Here is a 20,046-nt window from a genome sequence, read left to right on the forward strand (position 1 = left end):
TTAGATCCCAGTATCCCACATGGTCTCCACAGCCTGCCAGGAGTAATTCCTGAGGGTAGAGCCAGGAGAAAACCCTTGAGTGCCGCAGGGTGTGGCTCAAAATCAAAAACAACAAAAAGTAAATCAATGTTGGAAAAAATAGTGGTTCTCCTCACAACCAATGATACTAGAGACATTGGCATATCCAAATAAACAGACCAGGGCAGAGGGGTAGGCACTTGCCTCAACATGGCTGACCCAGTTCCATCCCTGACACCACAACCCATCCTGCAGCCCAACCTGGACTGCTCCCTGAGCTCAGAGCCAGGAAGGAGTAAGCCCTGAGCTTCAATCAATAAATGAATAAAGAAGAAAACAAGTAAATAAGCAGGACCCAAACAACAGAGAGAAAGAGAACTTAGGGAAACTAAGTCTGTGCCACATCTGGTTTGTGTGTGTGTGTGTGTGTGTGTGTGTGTGTGTGTGTGTGTGTGTGTGTGTGGTTTTTGGGCCACATCCAGCAGCGTTCAGAGGTTAGCTCCTTTCTGGCTCTGCACTCAGAAATCACTCCTGGCAGGCTCAGAGGACCATATGGAATGCTGGGAACCAAAGCTGTGTCTGTCCCGGTTCAGCTATGTGCAAGGCAAATGCCCTACCGCTGTGCTAAGTCTCTGGCCTCATCATCTGTTTTCTTTCTTTTTTTTTTCTTTTTTTTTTTTTAATCCTAAAACTGACTCCTGAAATAAGAAACAACAGTTCCAACTTTAACAGGAAGTGACATTCAGAAGCATCCTCTCTGGAACAGAGACCCCACAAGGAAACACATTCAAGCCCAGAGATATCTGCATGGAGAGGCTGGCATTAGGTATGGACGGCATGGCTGGCATTGGGCATGAGATGAGAGAGGACCATGAGCCCACATCCCTCAGTGCCCTCCTGTGTCCCCTGCAGCTCCAGATTCAGCCTTGGCATCAGAGCAGAAAGAGAGAGGGGCTGCCCAGCATGACTTCTCACATGGGCTCCAGAACTTTCCACAAAGCCACAAAGAAAATCCATTAGCCCAGTGGAACCAGTTTCCATTTCTTTTTCCCAAGCCTGGGCTCCCCGCAGGGAAGGAGGCTGGCGATGGCCAGGAGAGGCTGGCTCGAGGATGCCAACCCCTGCCCTGCCCATCCTTCCTCGGGTCACTGGAGTGACTCCAAGAAGCTGGAGGGGGGTGGAGAGACAAGGTGATTGATGCTTGGAAGGAGGGAGAGAAGAGCAGGTGGAAGGGTGCCCCCAGACCTAACTGTCCTGAGCTCTCTCCAAAATTCAGGTTTGCTAGAGCGGCCTCCTTAAGTGCATCCCTCAGAACACAGACCCAGGTACTACTCTGCTCTCCTCCTGGGCCCTTTCGAGGCGGATCCTGAGGTCGTGATCTTTCCAAAAGGTCCCTCAGTGCACCAGCCGGCTCCAAGCAGCGGAGAGGAAGGAAGAGGCTTCTTCGCCCTCCTCGACACTCTGAGGCTTTCTTTCCGCTGGCCTAATGCACTGTCACCTACTCCATTTTTACTGTTTCCTTTACTCCTGAAATGCAAGCCACTGCCACCAGACCTAGCCAAGGACAGCATCGGGCTGGCGTTTTAATAGGCACAGTTGGAACACTGGAGAGGGGGCAGGTTCTGGGGACTCAGGGAGCATGCTAGCTCCTTTCAAGCAGGTGCTCTCTCAGTCCCCCACTTTCTCAGTCCCGCTCTCTTGATCCCCATTTTCAAACACACAGACATGCTTCATATCCTTGGAGGCATTTGCACGGAGAACAGAAAATGCGAAAGCAGAGCTGAGGGGAGCCAGCTCGGAAGGCTGGAGGGCACACAGGGTTTGCACGTGGGGATCCCGGGCCCCATTCCATGGAGCTACGTCAGGAGTGACAGTCACCACTCGGCTCTCACAGGAGTAGGCTTCAAATACCCATGAGGGCTTCTCCTCTCACTCACTACACCCCTTCCCCCAAATTTCTTGATACGAAGAATATAGTGCTGAGTGAAATGAGCTGAAGGGAGAGGGACAGACATAGGAGGATCCCACTCATCTGAGGGATATTAAAAATATGAGAATTATTATTAGTTATTAAGGATTATTGTTAATAATAATACCCAAAGGCAATCGCGATGATGGGTGGGAAGTGTACTTAAGACAGAGAAGGGATCACCATGACAATGTGAGTTGGAAATGATCACTCTGGACAAGAACTGGGAGCTGAAAGGAAGGGTACGTATGGTACCCCTTCGCTAACAGTACTGCAAACCATAAGTCTAAAAGGATAAAAGGGAGGCTGGAGAGATAGCACAGCAGTAGGGCGTTCGCCTTGCACGCGACTGACCCGGGATGAACCCGAGTTCCATCCCCGGCATCCCATACAGTCCTCTGAGTCTGCCAGACATGATTTCTGAGTGCACAGCTAGGAGTAACCCCTGAGCACTGCTGGGTATGGCCTGAAAACCAAAAACCAAAAACCAAAAAAAAAGAAAGAAAAAAAGATGTGTGAGAGAGAGGTATCTGACATAGAGGTAGGCTCGGGGTGAAAGGCGGGAGATGGGAGGTAAACTGAGGAACTGATGGCAGGAAATGAACATTGGTGAAGGAAGTGTGTTGGAATGAAATTCGATGATCAACAACTTTTTAACTCTGTATCTCATGGTGATTTAATTTAAAAAAAAGGTAAAATCCTGGAGCATAATACAATGACAGGGCGTTTGCCTCGCATGCAGCCGACATGGTTTCAATTCCCAGCATCCCATATGGTCCCCCGAGCCTGACAGGGGCGAATTCTGAGCGCAGAACCAGGAGTAACCACTGAGTGCCACTGGGTGTGGCCCAAAGACCAATCAATCAATCAATATAAAAAACAAAATTAAAAAAATATAGTTTCCTTCCAGGTATGGCAAGTTAAGTTTCATGTCCCCCTCCCAGGTCATCCACTATGATCCTGCCTTAGATATAGCCACTGAAAACTATTCTTAGCTCCTCACAGAAAAACAGGCCGGTGGATCTGGCCCTGAGTCCTTCCGCCTGCCCCCCCCCACCCCCCAGCCACAGACCTCTGCAACACCTGAGTTATTTCCTTAGGAGACATGGAATAGAAAACATCACATGCAGTTCTGTGACACTGTATTTTTCATATTTAAAAAAAAAAAAGGACTGGAGTGACAGTATAGCAGGCAGGGTGCAGGCAGGGTGCTTGTCTTGCCCCCACTGCCTGCTACACAACAGGCCATGTTGAGCAGGTTCCTGGGCCCCAGGGGTCACCGGCCCACCAAGTTCCTGGGAAAGCAGCGCCTCTTAGTTCCCTTTCACCGACACTGGCCCCCCTGCAGGATGCCGCCCCCTCATTGCAGCTCCTCTGGCCACCTTTCTACTCTCCAAAGGACCCCACTGGGCCCACTTTGATGCCACCCTCTCCACTCACCAAGAGCCTGGGTAGCCCCACCTACAGCTAGCTCCAGGGTCCAGCCCACAGATCTGCGGAACCTCGGACCTGCAGGCTTCCAGAACTACCTTCTCTTCCCCAGACCAACTCCTACTCCCATTTCTATCAAGAGCTCTGGGCCTCTCTGCTCTGAGGCCACAATCCTCTCATTTGGAAAATCCAGGGACCCAAATGAAGGTGCATAAATGAAAACAATGGAGCAGTAAGATTCGGGGATGGGGCTGAAGGCCCCTCGACTTCTGCAGCACAAGGCTGAAACAGTGACCAAAGGGGCGCTCTCACAACGGATCCGAAAGACACCATCCTGGGCCCAAAGGACAGGCAGAGGGTGAAGGTGCCTGCCTTGCCCACCGCAGTTGACCTCAGTTGAAAGCCCCAATACCACAGCTGGTCCCCCAGATATCACCAGGAGGTCACTCTGGAGCACTGAGCCAAGACCATTCCTGAGTACCACTGGGTGTGGCTTAATCTTCCCACCTAAACGCCTCAGCAAAAATATAGATAGAGAGATAGGTAGGTAGGTAGATGATAGATAGATAGATGATAAAAGATAGGTACGTAGATAGGTAGGTAGATGACAGAAAGACAGGTAGGTAGGTAGATAGATGACTGGTAGATAGATGGTAGATAAGTAGATAAATGGAAAGAAGATAGATAGATGATAGATATAAGATAGGCAGGTAGATAGAAGATGATAGATAGATAGATAGATAGATAGATAGATAGATAGATAGATAGATAGATAGATAGATAGATAGATGGATAGGTGGTAGATAGAAGAGAGCTGGAAAATAGATAGATTAAATGATAGAAGATAGGTAGGTAAATAGGTAGGTAGATAGAAGATAGATAAATAGATGGTAGATAGGAAGATAGATAGAAGATAGATGATAGAAGATAGGTAGGTAGAAGATAGATGGACAGAGATAGATAGATAGATAGATAGATAGAGATAGATAGATAGATAGATGATAGATAGATAGATAGATAGATAGATAGATAGATAGATAGATAGATAGATAGATGGATGGATAGATGGATAGATGGTAGATAGAAGAGAGCTGGAAATAGATTAAATGATAGAAGATAGGTAGGTAAATAGGTAGGTAGATAGAAGATAGATAAATAGATGGTAGATAGGAAGATAGATAGAAGATAGATGATAGAAGATAGGTAGGTAGAAGATAGATGGACAGAGATAGATAGATAGATATAGATAGATAGGTAGATAGAGGATAGATAAGTAGATAGATGGTAGATAGGTAGATGGAAAATAGATAGATAGATAGATAGATAGATAGATAGATAGATAGATAGATAGATAGGTAGATAGATAGATAGATAGGTAGATAGATAGATGATAGAAGATAGGTAAATAGATAGAAGGTAGATAGGTAGATGGAAAGATAGATAGATGATAGGTAAATAGATAGGAGGTAGATAGGCAGATGGAAAGATAGAAAGATAGATAGAAGATAGATGAAAAGAAAATAGATAGATGATAGAAGATAGGTAGGTAGATAAAGATAGATGGAAAGAAGATAGATGATAGATAGATAGGTAGATAGAAGATAGATAAGTAAATAGATGGTAGATAGGTAGATAGAAGATAGATGGAAAATGATAGACAGATGATAGAAGATAGGTAAATAGATAGAAGGTAGATAGGTAGATGGAAAGATAGATAGATGATAGAGATAGATAGATAGATAGATGATAGATAGATAGATAGATAGATAGACAGACAGACAGACAGACAGACAGACAGACAGACAGACAGACAGACAGACTGGGCCAGAGCACTAATACAACGGGTAGGGTACTTGCCCTTCATGCAGCTGACCCAGGTCCAGTCCCCGGCACCCCATATCCCATATCCCAGCCCCCAGTCACTAGGAGTGGTTCTTAAATGCAGAGCCAGAAGTAAACCCTGAGCACCACCCAGTATGGCCCCAAAACAAGCAAACAAAAAAATGCAAAAGACAAAGACCATCATCCCAGAATAAGGACAAAGGAAGCCCACCAAAGGGGATGGCATGGGAAGCTTACAGATCTTGCCCAGCATGCCCACATGCCCAGCTGGGAGCTCAGGGAGGCCTGCCTGCCACACCTCCTTCAAGCTTGTTTGTGCCTCAGCTAACCCAGACTCCACACCTGTTAGCCAGACCCCTCCCCTGCAAGCAGCAGTGACCTCTTCACCAGGGCTCCACACCCCACCCCTCTGTGTCCTCAGGACCTTTCTAAATCAGAGCGGCCCCTGCACACTGAGAACTTCTGGTCCTCTTCTTCACCTTGGAACCCCACACCTGCAGGGAGTTACCTGCAACCACTGACATCTCATTTCTTCCCTCCCCTACCTACCTCTTGACCGTCAGCCACACCCCTCAACCATCGCTCTGTTATGAAAAGAAAGAGGAGCCAGGGACTGGAGGTATCACAGCAAGTACGGCATTTGTCATTGCATGTGGCCAACCTGGGTTCGATCCCCAGCATCCTATATGGTCCCCCAAGTCTGCCAGAAGTAATTTCTAAGTGCAGAGTCGGGAGTTAATCCCCTGAGAACGACTAGATGTGGCCAAAAAAGGAAAAAGCAAAAAGGGCACCACAGCCTGGTGTCATTCGGGGTGAGACGAGAAGACCACAGGCCCCATAGGCTCTGCTTATCGGTCAGAGCTAGGAGAGCTGATAGGGAGCACATGCACATGCAGAGGAGCTGGCCTGGAGCCTAAACATGGGGAAGGGCCCATGATGGGAGCTGCAGTTGCTACCGTGTTTCCCCAAAAATAAGACATCCTCCGAAAATAAGACCTACTTACAGGTTTCCTTCTGGGTGAAATATAAGGCATCCCCTGAAAATAAGCACCCACCCCCAGTCTCTGTCTCAGAATGCCCAGACTGGCTACTGTAGGATTCAGTTTGTCTGGTTTGTGATAACAACTACCGTACTACGGTACCATATACAGGTAATAAACTTCCTTTATTTTCATTGAACAATCCATGTGTACCATATTCTTCTTCATGGAAAAGTAAGAGACTCCCTGAAAATAAGACCTAGTGCATCTTTGGGAGTAAAAACTAATATAAAACACTGTCTTCATTTTGGGGAAACAAGGTACAATAATTGAGGCTACCTCCTCTGCCTCTGCTCTGGGGCCCTGGGGCCTGCCAGGAGGGCTCCGGCCGTTTGGCCTGAGGCTGGAGGCCCTGCCTAGCTTCCCATCTGCTATCCTGATTCCTGTGCTTCTTCCCCTTGGGCTCTGCTCGCAGAGGCAGGAAGGAGGGCCTGGAGCTGGCCTCCTCCAGAGCTTTGGCACTGGGTAGACAGACCGGAGGTGACTCATGGAAGAGGACCCGCTCAACACAGGTACAAGGGACACTTGTAGCAGCCTCGAGCGAGGGGGCTGCCAAGGAACCATCTGGACATTGCTGATGCCCACAGGCCTCGGATTCTGTTTCTAGATCCTTCCTGAAAGCTGCGATTAACCCCTTGGGCTGGGGAAAAAAGATGGTAACACTCAACCCACCTAGCCTACAGAATGCTCCCGTAATTAGGCTGTATCACATTTGGCAGGAGGAGCAAGACACAGACACCCAGTGGCCGGAGGTCAACATGTGGCCCTTCTGGTCTAGCTGGAGTCCTTGGGTCTTACCCCTGAGCCAAACTCGGTCTTCAGAATAGAGGCAGAGATGGATTAGACGCCACGTTTTGGGAGACTTGGCCAGACTGCCAGCGTGATGGTCTCTAAGCTCCAGATCCAAGCTCACAGTCACCCTGTATTCCCTCAGGGCCTGGCCAGAGTCATTTTCTTTTCTTGTTTGGTTTTTGGTTTTTGGTTTTGGGGCCACACCCAGTGGCAGTGCTCAAGGGTTACTCCTAGCTCTGTCTCTTGGAAGGTTCGGGGGACCCTATGGGGTGCCAGGATCAAACCCAGGTCTGTCCCGGGTCAGATGCATGCAAGGCAAATACCTTACCCGCTGTGCTATCCCTTGGGCCCCCATCCAGAGTCATTTTCATCTCATAAGCATGTCAGCGGTGTCTCCCCCAATTCCTGGAAAAAAGAAACTAGCTGGGCCCTGATGAAGATGGTGTCTCCTACCAACAGAGAAAGAGATACTGAACAAGCCAGAGCCCAGAAGCACAGCACACCCCACTTCTGGGCTACCTAGCAGCTATCACAGGCAACACAGGAAGGGGCAGAGGTGCCAAGAAGGGGGAACCCAGCCCCAATATAAACCAGGGAGTTGAAGGAGTCTGGGACGCATGGACCGAGTCCGGGGTCACATTCCCGTGGCGTGTGGGCCTGCCCACAAGCCCGTCTGGACGGCGGGACCCTTCTTCCCCGAGGGACCCTTCTTCCCCGAGTGCGCAATGGTCTTCTTCACGGTATAATTTATGGTTCTTGGAGGGTTCTTGAGATTTCCCGGGGTGGCTCCCTTACTTATGCAATCAGAGCCCCAATCACAGCACCCGGAGCTGCTTCCAGACGGGTCCACGTGGGCCTATTTCAGATGGATAATTAAATATTGAACAAATGCCGAAATGCCTGGTCTGGATGGGGAGCGGCTAAAAATAGCTTTGCCCACACTCCACTCCACGGTCTTTCTCGGGGGGAGCTTCCCCAGAGGGGAACTGCCAGGAAGGAGTGCAGGGAGGGGGAGCGGGCCAGGGACCCCCATATTCCGCCTTCACAGAAAACAAAACTTCAGCTCCCAGCAAGCTCCGAATGTTCCTGAGCAGGAAATACTCTCCCTTTCCTGACATTTAACCGAGCGGCTGGGAGAGGAAGGTGGAAGGGAAACGCTGCAGCCAGTGCCTAAAAAAAAAGGCAAAGGCTGCGAGTCATTTCTAAGCAACGTAGGTATGTGGGTATGTGACCCCAGACGGAGGGAACAGCTCCGATGACCCCGGAATTCAATCAATCTCCAACCCTTCCCCAGGGCTAACAGAGTGGCAGGAGGAGTCTCAGGAAGATGGGAAGGATCAGGCTGAGTGATAGCACAGAGGTAGAGCGTTTGCCTTGCACGTGGCTGACCCCAACAGGCACGGGTTCAATCCCAGGCATCCCATATGGTCCCCCAAGCTGGCCAGGAGAGATTTCTGAGTTCAGAGCCTGGAGTAACCGCCAAAGAGCACCTGGGTTCTGAATAAGGAGCTGAGAGCATGCTCTGTACTGGAGGAAATGAAACGTAATCCCCGGCACAGGATCACTGGGCATAACTCCCACACACCAGACACTGAGTCAAGAGTAGCTTCTGAGGGGCTGGAGGGATGGCTCGGCAGTAGAGTTTGCCCTGCATGTGGCAGACCCAGGACAGACGAGGGTTCGATCCCCAACATCCCCTATGGTCCCCAGAGCCTGCCAGGAGTGATATCTGAATGCAGAGCCAGGAGTAATTCCTGAATGCCACTGGTGTAACAGAAAAACTAAACCAACAACAACAAGAGTAGCTCCTGAGGATGAAAATTATCCACATCCCCCCAAAAAAAAACCAAAAATGAGAGAGGGGATGTTTATATTCTATTGTATTATTATTTGGGGGCCACAGCTGGTAGTTTAAGGGATCACTTGTCACTTGTGGTAGTGCTTGGGGACATGTGTATGATACTGGAGAAGAAGCTAGGTTACCCCCATCTACACACACACACACACACACACACACACACACACACACGCGCGCGTGCGAGCTGACATTCCAGCAGTCACTGAGGGCTCAGAGCCTTGAAGAACTTGAAAAGCTCTGGGGACTGGGCTCAAACGCTCTCGCCAGGGACTTCAGCGTGGAGGGTGCCAGACCCTCTGCACAAAGGAATCCGACAGAAAGAAGGAACTGGGGCCCCTAGAGTCATGTCCTGCCAGGGGAAAGGGCAAAGTTAACAGAAACTATAGGAGAACAGGAAATGGGGTAAGGGCAGAGAAAGGGCACGGTGTCGGGGTCACCTGAGTCACTCTGGGCAGGCACAGGAGCTCACCAGGAGTGCGGATCCCCAAGATGCCTCCCTAAGGGTCACCTCCTTATCTCCCTCCCCCTTCCTCACCTGAGAAGGTGGAGGAGAAAGTCCACAACATAGAGGTGCTGACTGAAAATGGGGAGTGGGAGCACCACAAAGTCAGGAAACAAAGTAAGCACGGGCTGTTGCTGACCCAGAGGAAGACAAGATGGTCCTTTTACTGGCTTGGCCCAGCCAGGATCCCCTCTCATCTCTTCCAGAATGATGGCAGTTCTGGGGCCTGGGAAATAACTAGCACAGTGGGCAGGGGCTGGCCTTGCACATGCCAACCTGGCTTCCATCTCCGGCATCCCATTTGGTTGGCATCCTAAACACATCAGGAGCTGCTCCGGAGTGCACAGCATCAAGAGAGAGGCATTTACCACATATTCCTTCATTGTTCTATAAAACTAAGAAGAAAGCGGTCTCAGATGCATCGGCAGGGAAATAAATAAGGATAGAAGTAAATATCCAAGCTGAAGCTGAAGTCAACGATAATAGAATCAAGGGACTTAAACTTTGACGATCCAAACTCAAAGGGCTGTTACACCGGCAGGCCAGGGGGCAGAGGGTGGTGGGATACGGGGATGCACTCTGGGTGGAGGGAGGTTGATGCTGGAGATGGGAAGGGCCCTGACTCACTGTATATCTCAAATTCAACTATGAAGGATTCTATTGATCACAATTCTTTCAATAAAATTAAAAAAAGAAAATAAAAGAAAAGAAAGAAAAAAGAGACAGCAAAGAGCAGAGTACAATTTCCAAAGCCTCATTCCGGCTTGGGACAAATGATAAACCCTGGGCCCTGGGGAGACACTGTAAGGCTGAGGTGGGGGTGTGGGGGAAGGCAGGCCCAGAAACGGGGTCCAGAGCAAGAGTACATACATTGGGTAAGGCACTTGCCTGGCATACGCCGGACTCCATTGGGTTCGATCCCCGCCATCCCATTGGGTCCCTTGAACGATTGCAGAACTAGGTGTGATCTCTGAGTATTGCAAGCAAACAAAAAACCAACACAAACAACAGACCCACCCAGCCCCAGCCTCTAAGTAGTGGTTCTCAGGCCTTTTCAGCCCAGGTTGCTCAGCAGACGGCCCAGGCACTTGTCCTTCAAGCCGGGGTCCCCAACAGACTGCCTGGCTGCCCTCCTCCTTCTGGGTCACACGGGTCCTCCCCTACACTGCGGTCACTCAGAAGCAGCTGTGTCAAACAAGCCAACATCATTTCCCGTCATGGTGATGCCTTCCCAGGATTTGCACCCAGTTCTGGGAAGGGGCCCTCTGTTGTGTCTCAGTGTTCCCATGGGACTGGGGGCTGGATCACTTGGCTCTTTTAGAGGCTGGAGCACTGTAGCAGAGTGCTTGCCTTGCATGCTGTCAACCTGGGACAGGCCCGGGTTCCATCCCCGGCATCCCATAGGGTCCCCCGAGCCTGCCAGGAGCGATTTCTGAGCGCAGAGCCAGGAGGAACCCCTGAGGGCCATTGAGTGTGGCCCCAAAATAAACAAACAAACAAAACTTGGCTCCTTTGTAAGGAGTCTCAGGAGGTCACCCAGCCCAGGGCACCTGCAGCCAGGTGAGACTGTGGAACCTGCAGAAATCAGCCAGCATTGCTGAGAAAATATCTGTGAGGGACTAGTGGCCAGGCAGGGCCCTGTGGATACGGCTGGTGTCAGGGACAGCTCAGAAGAAGAAAGGGACCAGCAAACAGCTCCCTTAAACAAGGGTCCCACCATTCCAAGACGCTCATCAATGAATACACAAGCCAGTCGGGCAGGCTCAGCCCCTCTGGACAGATGGGGAAATTCAGGCTCCCAGTCCTCGTTCAGGGCTAAGCTAGGACAGAGACTCCATCTACCACATCGGACAGCTACCTTGCCTCAAAAGGCCACACTAACACCAGACAATGTCATCGCCATGTGAGCTATAAAGGAGGGAGCCCCCCAGAAGTTGGTAGTGGGGTACAGAGATAGTGGGATATGGAGAGGTGAGTTTGGGGGAGTAGTTGGATGTGGGGGCAGTGGAGTTGGGGGTAGGGGTGTCAGTGGTTTTGGGGAGCAGTGGGAGTTTCGGGCAGTGAAGTGCGGAGGGCAGTGGATGTGACGGGCAGGGCAGGCACAGTTTTCTCTGAGGTGGCAGATGCCAGCCAAGCCTGGCAGCACTTTTCTGTTTCTGAACACTCCCACCCCTGCCCTGGACTTGGCCCGTGCCCTTCCTATCGGGGGTGTAGCCTCCCCATCCCCAGAAGCCTTCAAGCTCCCTATCAGAGCTGGACTCAAGGCCGAGCTGATCTTGGCTGGGGCTGGAGACCAAGTCCCCAAGCAAGGGGGTTCACTGAGGCACAAGTTTGGAAGGGAGTGGAGGGCCTGGCTCTCCGCTAGAGCGGGGCAGAGTCAGCCCTGAGTGGGAATGGGGACATTAAAAAGGGGAACCCCCTCCCCAACAGGCCGGGGTCCTCTAGTTTCCACCTCTCACGGAAGGAGGAAGGATCCCCCATCTCACACCCCCAGTTAGGGGCCCTACAACTCCCGCTCTGTACCCAGGGCACTGTCCCCAGGGCTCTGTCCCCAGACCTATGGCCTGCAGACCTCCTCACACGACCCGTGTCTCTACTCCGTCAAGGCTCCAAGGGTTTTTGGGGAGGTAACCAGGCAAAGAAAAGTTTTGTGCAGAGCTTGGCTTCTTGAACCCCAGTCTGGCTTGGGGGTGGGAAAACTAACCATATTGCAAGAGCAGTGTGGAGAGACACGCCCTCCATGTAGCCCTCTGTGATTTCCCCAACCATAACCTCAGTCCATAACCTCAGCTCCCCGCCCCCCCTCCTCTTGATCCCCAATAATCCATGCACTGTCCCCATTAAGGCTGGGACTCATAGGACACACACAGGACCTGGGAGTGGGGACTGGCTGGATTTGTGAAGGATTTGCTGCTCCTAGGAAAACGAGCAGCAGGGGCACTCTGGTGAGGGACAGAGCGAAGGAAAGGTCACACCGGGCATGGTGGGGTGGCACAGGAAGAAGTGTGTGGGGGGGGGCATTCCTGATGTTTGCAACAAAGCCGTTTCCTAGCAGACTCAGACAAGCCTGTGAGCCAAGGACCCTGAGGAAGCGACTTCCCCAAACTCTCTGATCTCCCCGGCCAGGCCAGAGCCTCTTCCCAAGAGGCTGGGAGGGGGGTGAGGTGACCACAGGTCTGGAAACACCCAGAGACAAAAGCCCACAAGCACCCAGCTAGACTCAAGTCTGACCCCTTTCTGGCAGGCTGGCCTGTAGCTGCCCCTCAGCTGGGAGAAAAAACCAACAACAAACTCTTCCCGTTCTAGGGGGAAGCGAAGGAGCACAGACCAATGAGCACTGGCCAAGTGAGTGGGAGCCCCTCCGACTCCCTGCAACCTGCCACCCAGGAAACAGAGGGCAGTTCCACCTACCCCACCAGTGTCCCCGGGGAGGAGCAGGGTCTGACCCGCATCTCCCACTCCCCAGCACATCAAAGGCCCAGGATGTCCAGAGTCCACCATTGAGCGAGGGTGGGAATGAAGCTTGGGGCGCTGCTGGAGGCTGCCCAAACTCCCTCCTGGGGCGGCTTGGTGCAGGGACCCTGCCTCCCCGGGGTCCCCCCACCGTGCAGAGGGGGTCCGTTCAGTGCTGTCCAGTCCCAAGCAGCCCTGGAAGTGCAGGCGGCTCCCACCCTTCCCCCAGCCCAGCGACGGATCCAGTTACTGGAAGAGAAACGCGGCCGCACCTCCCCCTGCTCGGGCAGTCTGGGGTCTGGAAAGAGGAACCGCTTCGCACAGAATGGGGGGCCCGCCCGGCCACAGAGGGGCTGCCGAGCCGCTAACAGCCCGGATAGAAGATGCCTTCCGAGCGCAGCACCCCATCCCCGGGCTCAACTGCCCCCGAATTCCACCCTCGGGCCAGTCAGTCCCTCCACTCGAGACGGGGGAGCCTGGGACTTTGGGGTCCCCGAGAGCCAGAGCAGAAAGGGCCAAGGCGAAAAACGGCAAAGCCAGCCACCGTTACTTGAGGGCCCGGCTCCTGGGTAGACTGAGGCACAGAGGAGCGGGAGGGCGCGCACAAGCGACAAGGTGTTTTGGAGAGGTTGGAAATGACGAATTCTGTCCCTTCCAGCAAATTCCTTCCCCCGTCCTAGCTTGGGACTTTGATCCGGACTCGGCCTCAGTTTCCCCAGCAGGGAAGGCACCGGGGGTCCCATTCTCCATCCCCACTCCAGCTTGGAGTTTTGATCCGGACTCAGCCTCAGTTTCCCCAACAGGTAAAGGCACCAGGGGCTTCCTGCCTCAACACCCAACCCAGCCTGGGGCTTTGATCCCGGGCTCGGCCTCAGTTTCCCCAGCAGGGAAGGCACCGGGGGTCCCATTCTCCATCCCCACTCCAGCTTGGAGTTTTGATCCGGACTCTGCCTCAGTTTCCCCAACAGGTAAAGGCACCAGGGGCTTCCAGCCTCCACCCCCAACCCAGCCTGGGGCTTTGATCCCGGGTTCGGCCTCAGTTTCCCCCAGCGATCTAGATGCAGGGAAGGCACCGGGCTCCCACTCTCCACCCGCACCCCAGCCCGGGACTCCGATCCGGACTCGGCCTCAGTTTCCCCAGCAGCGAAGGCACCGGGGTCCCATTCTCCATCCCCACTCCAGCGTGAGGTTTTGATCCGGACTCGGCCTCAGTTTCCCCAACAGGTAAAGGCACCAGGGGCTTCCAGCCTCCACCCCCAACCCAGCCTGGGCTTTGATCCCGGGCTCGGCCTCAGTTTCCCCTGCAGGGAAGGCACCGGGGGTCCCATTCTCCATCCCCACTCCAGCCTGAGGTGTTGATCCGGGCTCAGCCTCAGTTTCCCCAACAGGTAAAGGCACCAGGGGCTTCCAGCCTCCACCCGCACCCCAGCCCGGGACTCCGATCCGGACTCGGCCTCAGTTTCCCCAGCGGGAAGGCACCGGGGTCCCATTCTCCATCCCCACTCCAGCGTGAGGTTTTGATCCGGACTCGGCCTCAGTTTCCCCAGCGGGAAGGCACCGGGGTCCCAGTGTCCCCCAGCGGGCGGGCCCTACCCCTGGCGGGCCGGGTGCGGCTGCGGGAGCGGCTCCTCTGTCGCTGCAGCCGGGGCCTGCGGAGCAGCCGGTAGTAGTAGGACGGCCTCGCGGAGCTCTTCCTGGCGCCGCCGCCCGCCGACATGCTGCCTCCGGGGCCGCCGGGCGCCGGGCACCGGGCAGGGCACCGGCCGGCCGGGCCTGGCCGAGCTCACTCGGGCCCCATCGCGCGCGCGCGCCCGCCCCGCGCCGCCCAGCCCAGCCCAGCCCGCGCCCGCCCCGCCGCCCCGCGCCGCCCTCGCGCCGCCCCGCGGGGTCCGGGGACCGGGGCCGGGCTGGCACCGGCCCGGAGAGGGAGAGCGGCGCGGCGGCGGCAGCGGCAGCGCCGGAGAAATCCCGGCCTGGAGTGCGAGGCCGGCGGTGCGCCCGGGACCCGTCTCCACTCCGGGGCGCACGGCGGGGCGGCGGCTGTGGACGGTCCACACCCCGGGCAAGGGCAGGACTCGCTCGGACACCCCGCCCGGAGCCCTTCGGACCCAGCTTTGGGGTCACCCGGCCCAGTCCCCGCCTCTCATTCGGACTCCAAGACGGCTCCAATCGCAGGACGCGCGCGCGCGCAAGGCGGGACGGCGGGTGTGGACGGTCCACGCCCCGGGCAGGGGCAGGACTCACTCGAACACCCCACCCGGGGTCTTTCGGACCCAGATTTAGGGCCGCTCGGCCCGGCCCGCGCCCTTCGTGAGGGTCCCAAGGGGGCTGCAGCGCGCGCAAGGTCGCTCCTGGCACCGGCGGTCCGGGGCGCACGGCGTTGCGCACGGTCCCCTCTCCTCTGGGTCTCCTCCGCCCTTGGGCCCTCGCACCCGACACTCGCCCCAACCTGTCCCCATGCTCGTCCCCACTGGGCGGTTTAAAGATCACCCCTTCGGACGCCCCAAAGTCTTGCAGAGTTAAAGGCACACGCTCGCCCGGAGAGGACGCGCCTGTCCCCTCTCTCTCTCAAGACGCTCCAGGGAGTCCACCGCCGGGGAAGTGGCCACGACGGGTCTCGGCTCCCCAAGTCCTCGAGGTGGCCCCGCAGGACATTTCCCCAGCAGGCTGTGGGGAAGGCTGGACCCCCCCCCCCCGACCCTGTCCCCCAACACGCTCCAAGAACCTGCACTTTCCCAGGCCCGCAGGGACCAAAGCCAGGAGCCCACCGCCCCAAATCACTTTGACACCTTGTTTCCACTGCTCCCCACTTTTCTCTGCCAGGGCGAGGGAGCCCCCGGTGGCCTTCTCTGAACACCCTGGGGTCTCCCTCTCCTCTCCCCTCCCTCACAGGCAGCTTCTGAGCTCCTGCCTTCCTGGCAGGAGGGGAAACTGAGGCCAGGCAGTGATGGAACTCATCTCCAGTTCCATGAAAAGTGACAGCGCAGTGGCGCTAGCCAGGGGCGTGGGGTGTCCCATTTTAGGGGTGCGTTTGTGGGCTAGCCCCCCCTCCAAGGATGCCGGGCCGAGTCCCCGCTAAGTTGTGGGGAGCAGCTCAGACCGAAGAGGGGCCCGGCTGGGCGGGAATCCAGGCCGGGTTTTGCACCTGACAGGGGCTCCCCCCTCCTGGCTCCCTCAGCCGGGGGCTGGGCCCCCAGGTCCGGAGGAGCCCGGAACGCAGCTGGAAGCCAGGCGCCTTCCCAGGGCCGGGGGAGGGGCGCCGGGGTCTGCTCCTCAGAGCCCGGTCTGGGCACCCACACGCAGCCTTCTGCTCCCCTAACCTTCCCTGCAGGGGCGGCCTACCCGGCTGTTGAGGACTGAGACCTCCGAAGACCCCCCACTTCAGCCCACTTGAGCCAAAACAGATCCTGCTTTGCAGACAGGCCAGGCCAGGAGGGTTTCCAGGAGCGCAGAGACCCCTGGGAAGCCCTTTGCCAGCCCCCGGAGCAGAATAGATCTTCTGGGCACCCTCCTCCCCCTGCTCTCCCTCTCCTCCTCCTCCAGCTTGTCCTTCACCCCCAGAACCCAGAGCTGAAACATCCCACTCAGGGGAGTCCCTCAGCACTTGCAGAAGGAAGAATCTAACCAGAGCAGGCAGATCCACAGGTCTTGGGGGGGTTGAAGGACCCCCAGGAAGTCCTGCTGAGTGTAGGGGGGGGCATGGTGCAACTCCCAGATGCGTCTACCCCATTTCCTTCCCCCATACAGAATTGCCCTGGAGTGAGGGAGTTGCTGTGGGACCCTGAGAGGGTAGGACCCCCTTGAACAAAAGGAAGAGAAGAGGAGGACATTTTGGGTTCTACGGGCCTGTGGGTATAGTTTCTGGCTCTGTGTGGTGGCTCCTCTCACGTCCTGCCCTGTGCCTCAGTTTCTCCACCTACAGTGAGACACCACAGACTCCAGACCTGCATGCCTTGTGGAGGGAAGAAGGTCGCTAGTGTGGAAGAAGCAGCTTCTGCGTTCCTGGCTGGGGGTGAGGGGCGGGCGGGTGTGTGGGCACTGCCAGCCACCCAAGCCGAGCCTCCCCAAAGGCCTCGGTGGGCACTAAATAGGTACCAGCTGGGGGCCTGCGTGCATGGCAGGAGCTTGGAAAGAAGGGGCCCTCCGCCGCAGCCCAGAACCCCGAGGCTGCAGCACACAAAGGCCCTCTCTGCAGCTCCACATCTGGAATCTATCCCTCCCAGGGCCACCCCCAACCCCAGCCCACCCCGCCTCCCCTAAACAGGAACAGGCAGGCACTGGGGGAGGGCCACCTCAAATCTCTCCATGGCATCCTGGAATAGCCCTCTCCAGAGACACACCCACTGCTGGCACCCCTGGGCTGTGAGCTCCAGACCCCACCAGGCTGAGTCTAACCAGTGGTCTTGCTCACAGCCTCCCTCCGGCCTCCAAATGAGATTCCCCGGTGGCTGCTCTGGGCCGGAATCCAGTCATCCCACTCGTGAAACTGTGCCTATTCCTGAGCCTGCCAAGGGCGATTTCTGAGCGCAGATCCAGAAGGAACCCCTGAGCACCGCAGCCAAATGTGGCCCAAAAACCAAAATTAATAAATCGATTGATTGATTGATTAAAGTCAGAGAGAGGAGATTGGGCAGGAGCAAGAGATAGTGCAGCAGGTAGGGGGCTTGCCTTGCCAATCTGACTTCGATTCCTGGAACCATATATGGTCCGAGCCTCACCAGGAGTGACTCTTGAGCAGAGTCAAGAAAATTCCTGAGCACCACTCAGGTGACCCCAAAGCAAAAACAAATCAGAGAGGGAGGGAGGAGGTAAAAAAGCATCTTGTTCAACAACAGCCCTTGAAACTGTCCCTCAAAAGCAGGGGTGGGGGGCTTGGAACATCTTTCCGGCAAGCATGTGGTTGAGAATTCGAATCCCCAGTGTTCCACCTGCACAGCAGATGATCCTGGTGGCTTTGCCCAGCCACACCCTAGCCAGGGGGGTGCAAGGACCACAAAAAGGAAGACATGGAGTCCGAGAGATAGTATGTACAGCGCGAGGGCACTTGCCTTGCACTTAGCTCACTTGGGTTCGACCCCAACACCACAAGACTTTCTAGGAGTTGGAATATACTGTTTTCATATTTTAGAAACAAATCCCATAATGCACTTGGTAGGGGTGTTGGGAGGGGAGCAGCAAAGACATGTAAGGAGTATACGAGCCACTTTGTACTTTGAACTCGAGTCACACACCGAAAACCGCCTGGAGAACAAAAGCTATAGTAAAAGAAAAAGAAATGATGTTTTTGAAAACTAAAAACCCAGGTGCCTAATAATACCCAGAGACAATAGAGATGATGGCTGGAAGGTCCAGCCCATGATCTGAAGTTTACCACAAAGAGTGGTGAGTGCAGTTAGAGAAAGAACCACACCATCAACTGTCATGACAATGTGGTGAGTGAGAGAAGTAGAATGCCTATCTCCCATACAGGCAGGGGATGGGAGCGGGAGACGGGGGCATTGGTGAAGGGAAGGTTACACTGGTGAAGGGGTGTTCTTTTTATGACAAACCCAACTACAAACATGTTTGTAATCATGGTGCTTTAATACAGATATTATAAACAAATAATTTAAAAAAACAGAAGCCTGAGAGAGACAGACACACAGAGCACAGTAGGTAAGGTATTTGCCATGCAGGTAGCCAACCCGGGTTTCATCCCCCGAAAACAGATTATGCCCTCAGGTGAGCAGCCAAGGCTATAATTAGTATCAGTGCCACAGGAAGTATGATTCCCAGTGAGCATGTGTGGGAGCATTAGAGACATCACACACACACACACACACACACACACACACAATACACGCACGCACACGCCAACCCCACAACCTTGTTTGCCCTGGAAGGGTTCGTAGAGGGTGAAGTTTCGGGTTAGTGATGATGCTGAAGGCTCCACCTCAGTTCAAGGCTCTGTCGTAAACCCTCAAAACCAAGAGTCCCAGGAGGCCCATCAAAGTGGCATCACCTTCCTGTGACAGAATCCATCAGCACAGGCCCAGAGGGGGTGAGCAGTTCCCAGAGATCTCACACACAGCTTGCCCGAGGAGGCGGGATTCGAACCCAGCAGGGCTGGAAAGAACAGAGATGGGTCTGTGAGGCTGACCAGGTAGAAAATGGAAGGTAGAAATATGAAAGAAATAGAAATAGACCAAAAAATTAAAAGAAAAAAAAAAGGATTGGGGTCAGAGCAATAGCACAGCGGTAGGGTGTTTGCCTTGCTTGCGGCCAACACAGGATGGACCCCGGTTTGAGTCCCGGCATCCCATATGGTCCCAAGAGCCTGCCAGGAGTGACTTGTGAACACAAAGCCAGGAATAACCCCTGAGCGCCATGGGGTATGAACCAAAAACAAAACAAACAAACAAAAAAAGAAATAGAATAAATAGAAATATGGAAGGTAGAAATATAAAAGCTTCCTTCAAGAGCCCAGCCATGGCCCAGACAAGAGGCAGTGAGTGAGTGAGGAGGGCCAGGAATCCTGACAGGGGAAGCACTGGAGCCTACACGGGGCCCCCACACAATGGATGTCTGCGGGGCTCGGACCCCTCGGGCTTCCTGTCGGGACAAGTGTGGGCTGCAGTGGCCTGCAGAAGTCTCCGGCCAGCCGGCCCTGCACACATCCGCCTGCCCAACTGGTCCCAACTTTGAATTTCTGGGGGGATGGTGAGCCCGGGCCTGAGTAAGGTCGCACACTGTCCGGCAGGCAGTGAAATCACTGCTGGTTCAGGAATGAGGTTGGACCAAGCGGGCAGAAGGGACAGAGGCGCCCCACAGGTCAGGCTCAAGGCTCCCTGAACACTGAAAGTGAGTCACCTCCTCAGTGGAAAAATGCTCCGTCCTGGGCCAGTGATCCCTGGGGCTTGGAGACTTGGTCCCCCCTTGTGAGTGTGGGTTTGACCTGGAGGGAGCCATCTAGCAAAAGCAAATGCGTCTGGTCCCACGGAGAGAGCTTGGGGGGGGGGGGGCTTTTAAAGCAAGCCACCCAAAATGGAGCAGGAGGAGAGGCTTCAGGTGAGATCAGGGCTCTGGCAGAAGGGGGACAGAAGGGAGGGAGGGAGGGGCAGTCCTGGGGTGCTAAGTGCCTGAGAGAAAGTCGCAGGATATC

The 20,046-nt window shown here is 54.6% G+C and overlaps 1 protein-coding gene across 4 annotated transcripts in view; it reads right to left on the minus strand.

Moving 5' to 3' along the window:
• The window catches only part of DAB2IP (DAB2 interacting protein), a 202,902-nt gene that overhangs the window by 110,768 nt on the left and 72,088 nt on the right, over positions 1-20,046 (minus strand). Inside the window, exon 1 of one of the 4 annotated variants that reach the window (XM_049773061.1) lies at positions 14,499-14,622. The exons of the other annotated variants lie outside the window; for them this stretch is intronic. Coding sequence (XP_049629018.1) covers positions 14,499-14,622 — 124 coding nt within the window. Of the gene's footprint in view, positions 1-14,498; positions 14,623-20,046 lie in introns of those variants that run through there. 4 annotated transcript variants of the gene reach the window in all.

The sequence above is a fragment of the Suncus etruscus genome, chromosome 5, assembly GCF_024139225.1.
Source record: "Suncus etruscus isolate mSunEtr1 chromosome 5, mSunEtr1.pri.cur, whole genome shotgun sequence".
In the NCBI taxonomy this organism is placed as follows: domain Eukaryota; kingdom Metazoa; phylum Chordata; class Mammalia; order Eulipotyphla; family Soricidae; genus Suncus; species Suncus etruscus.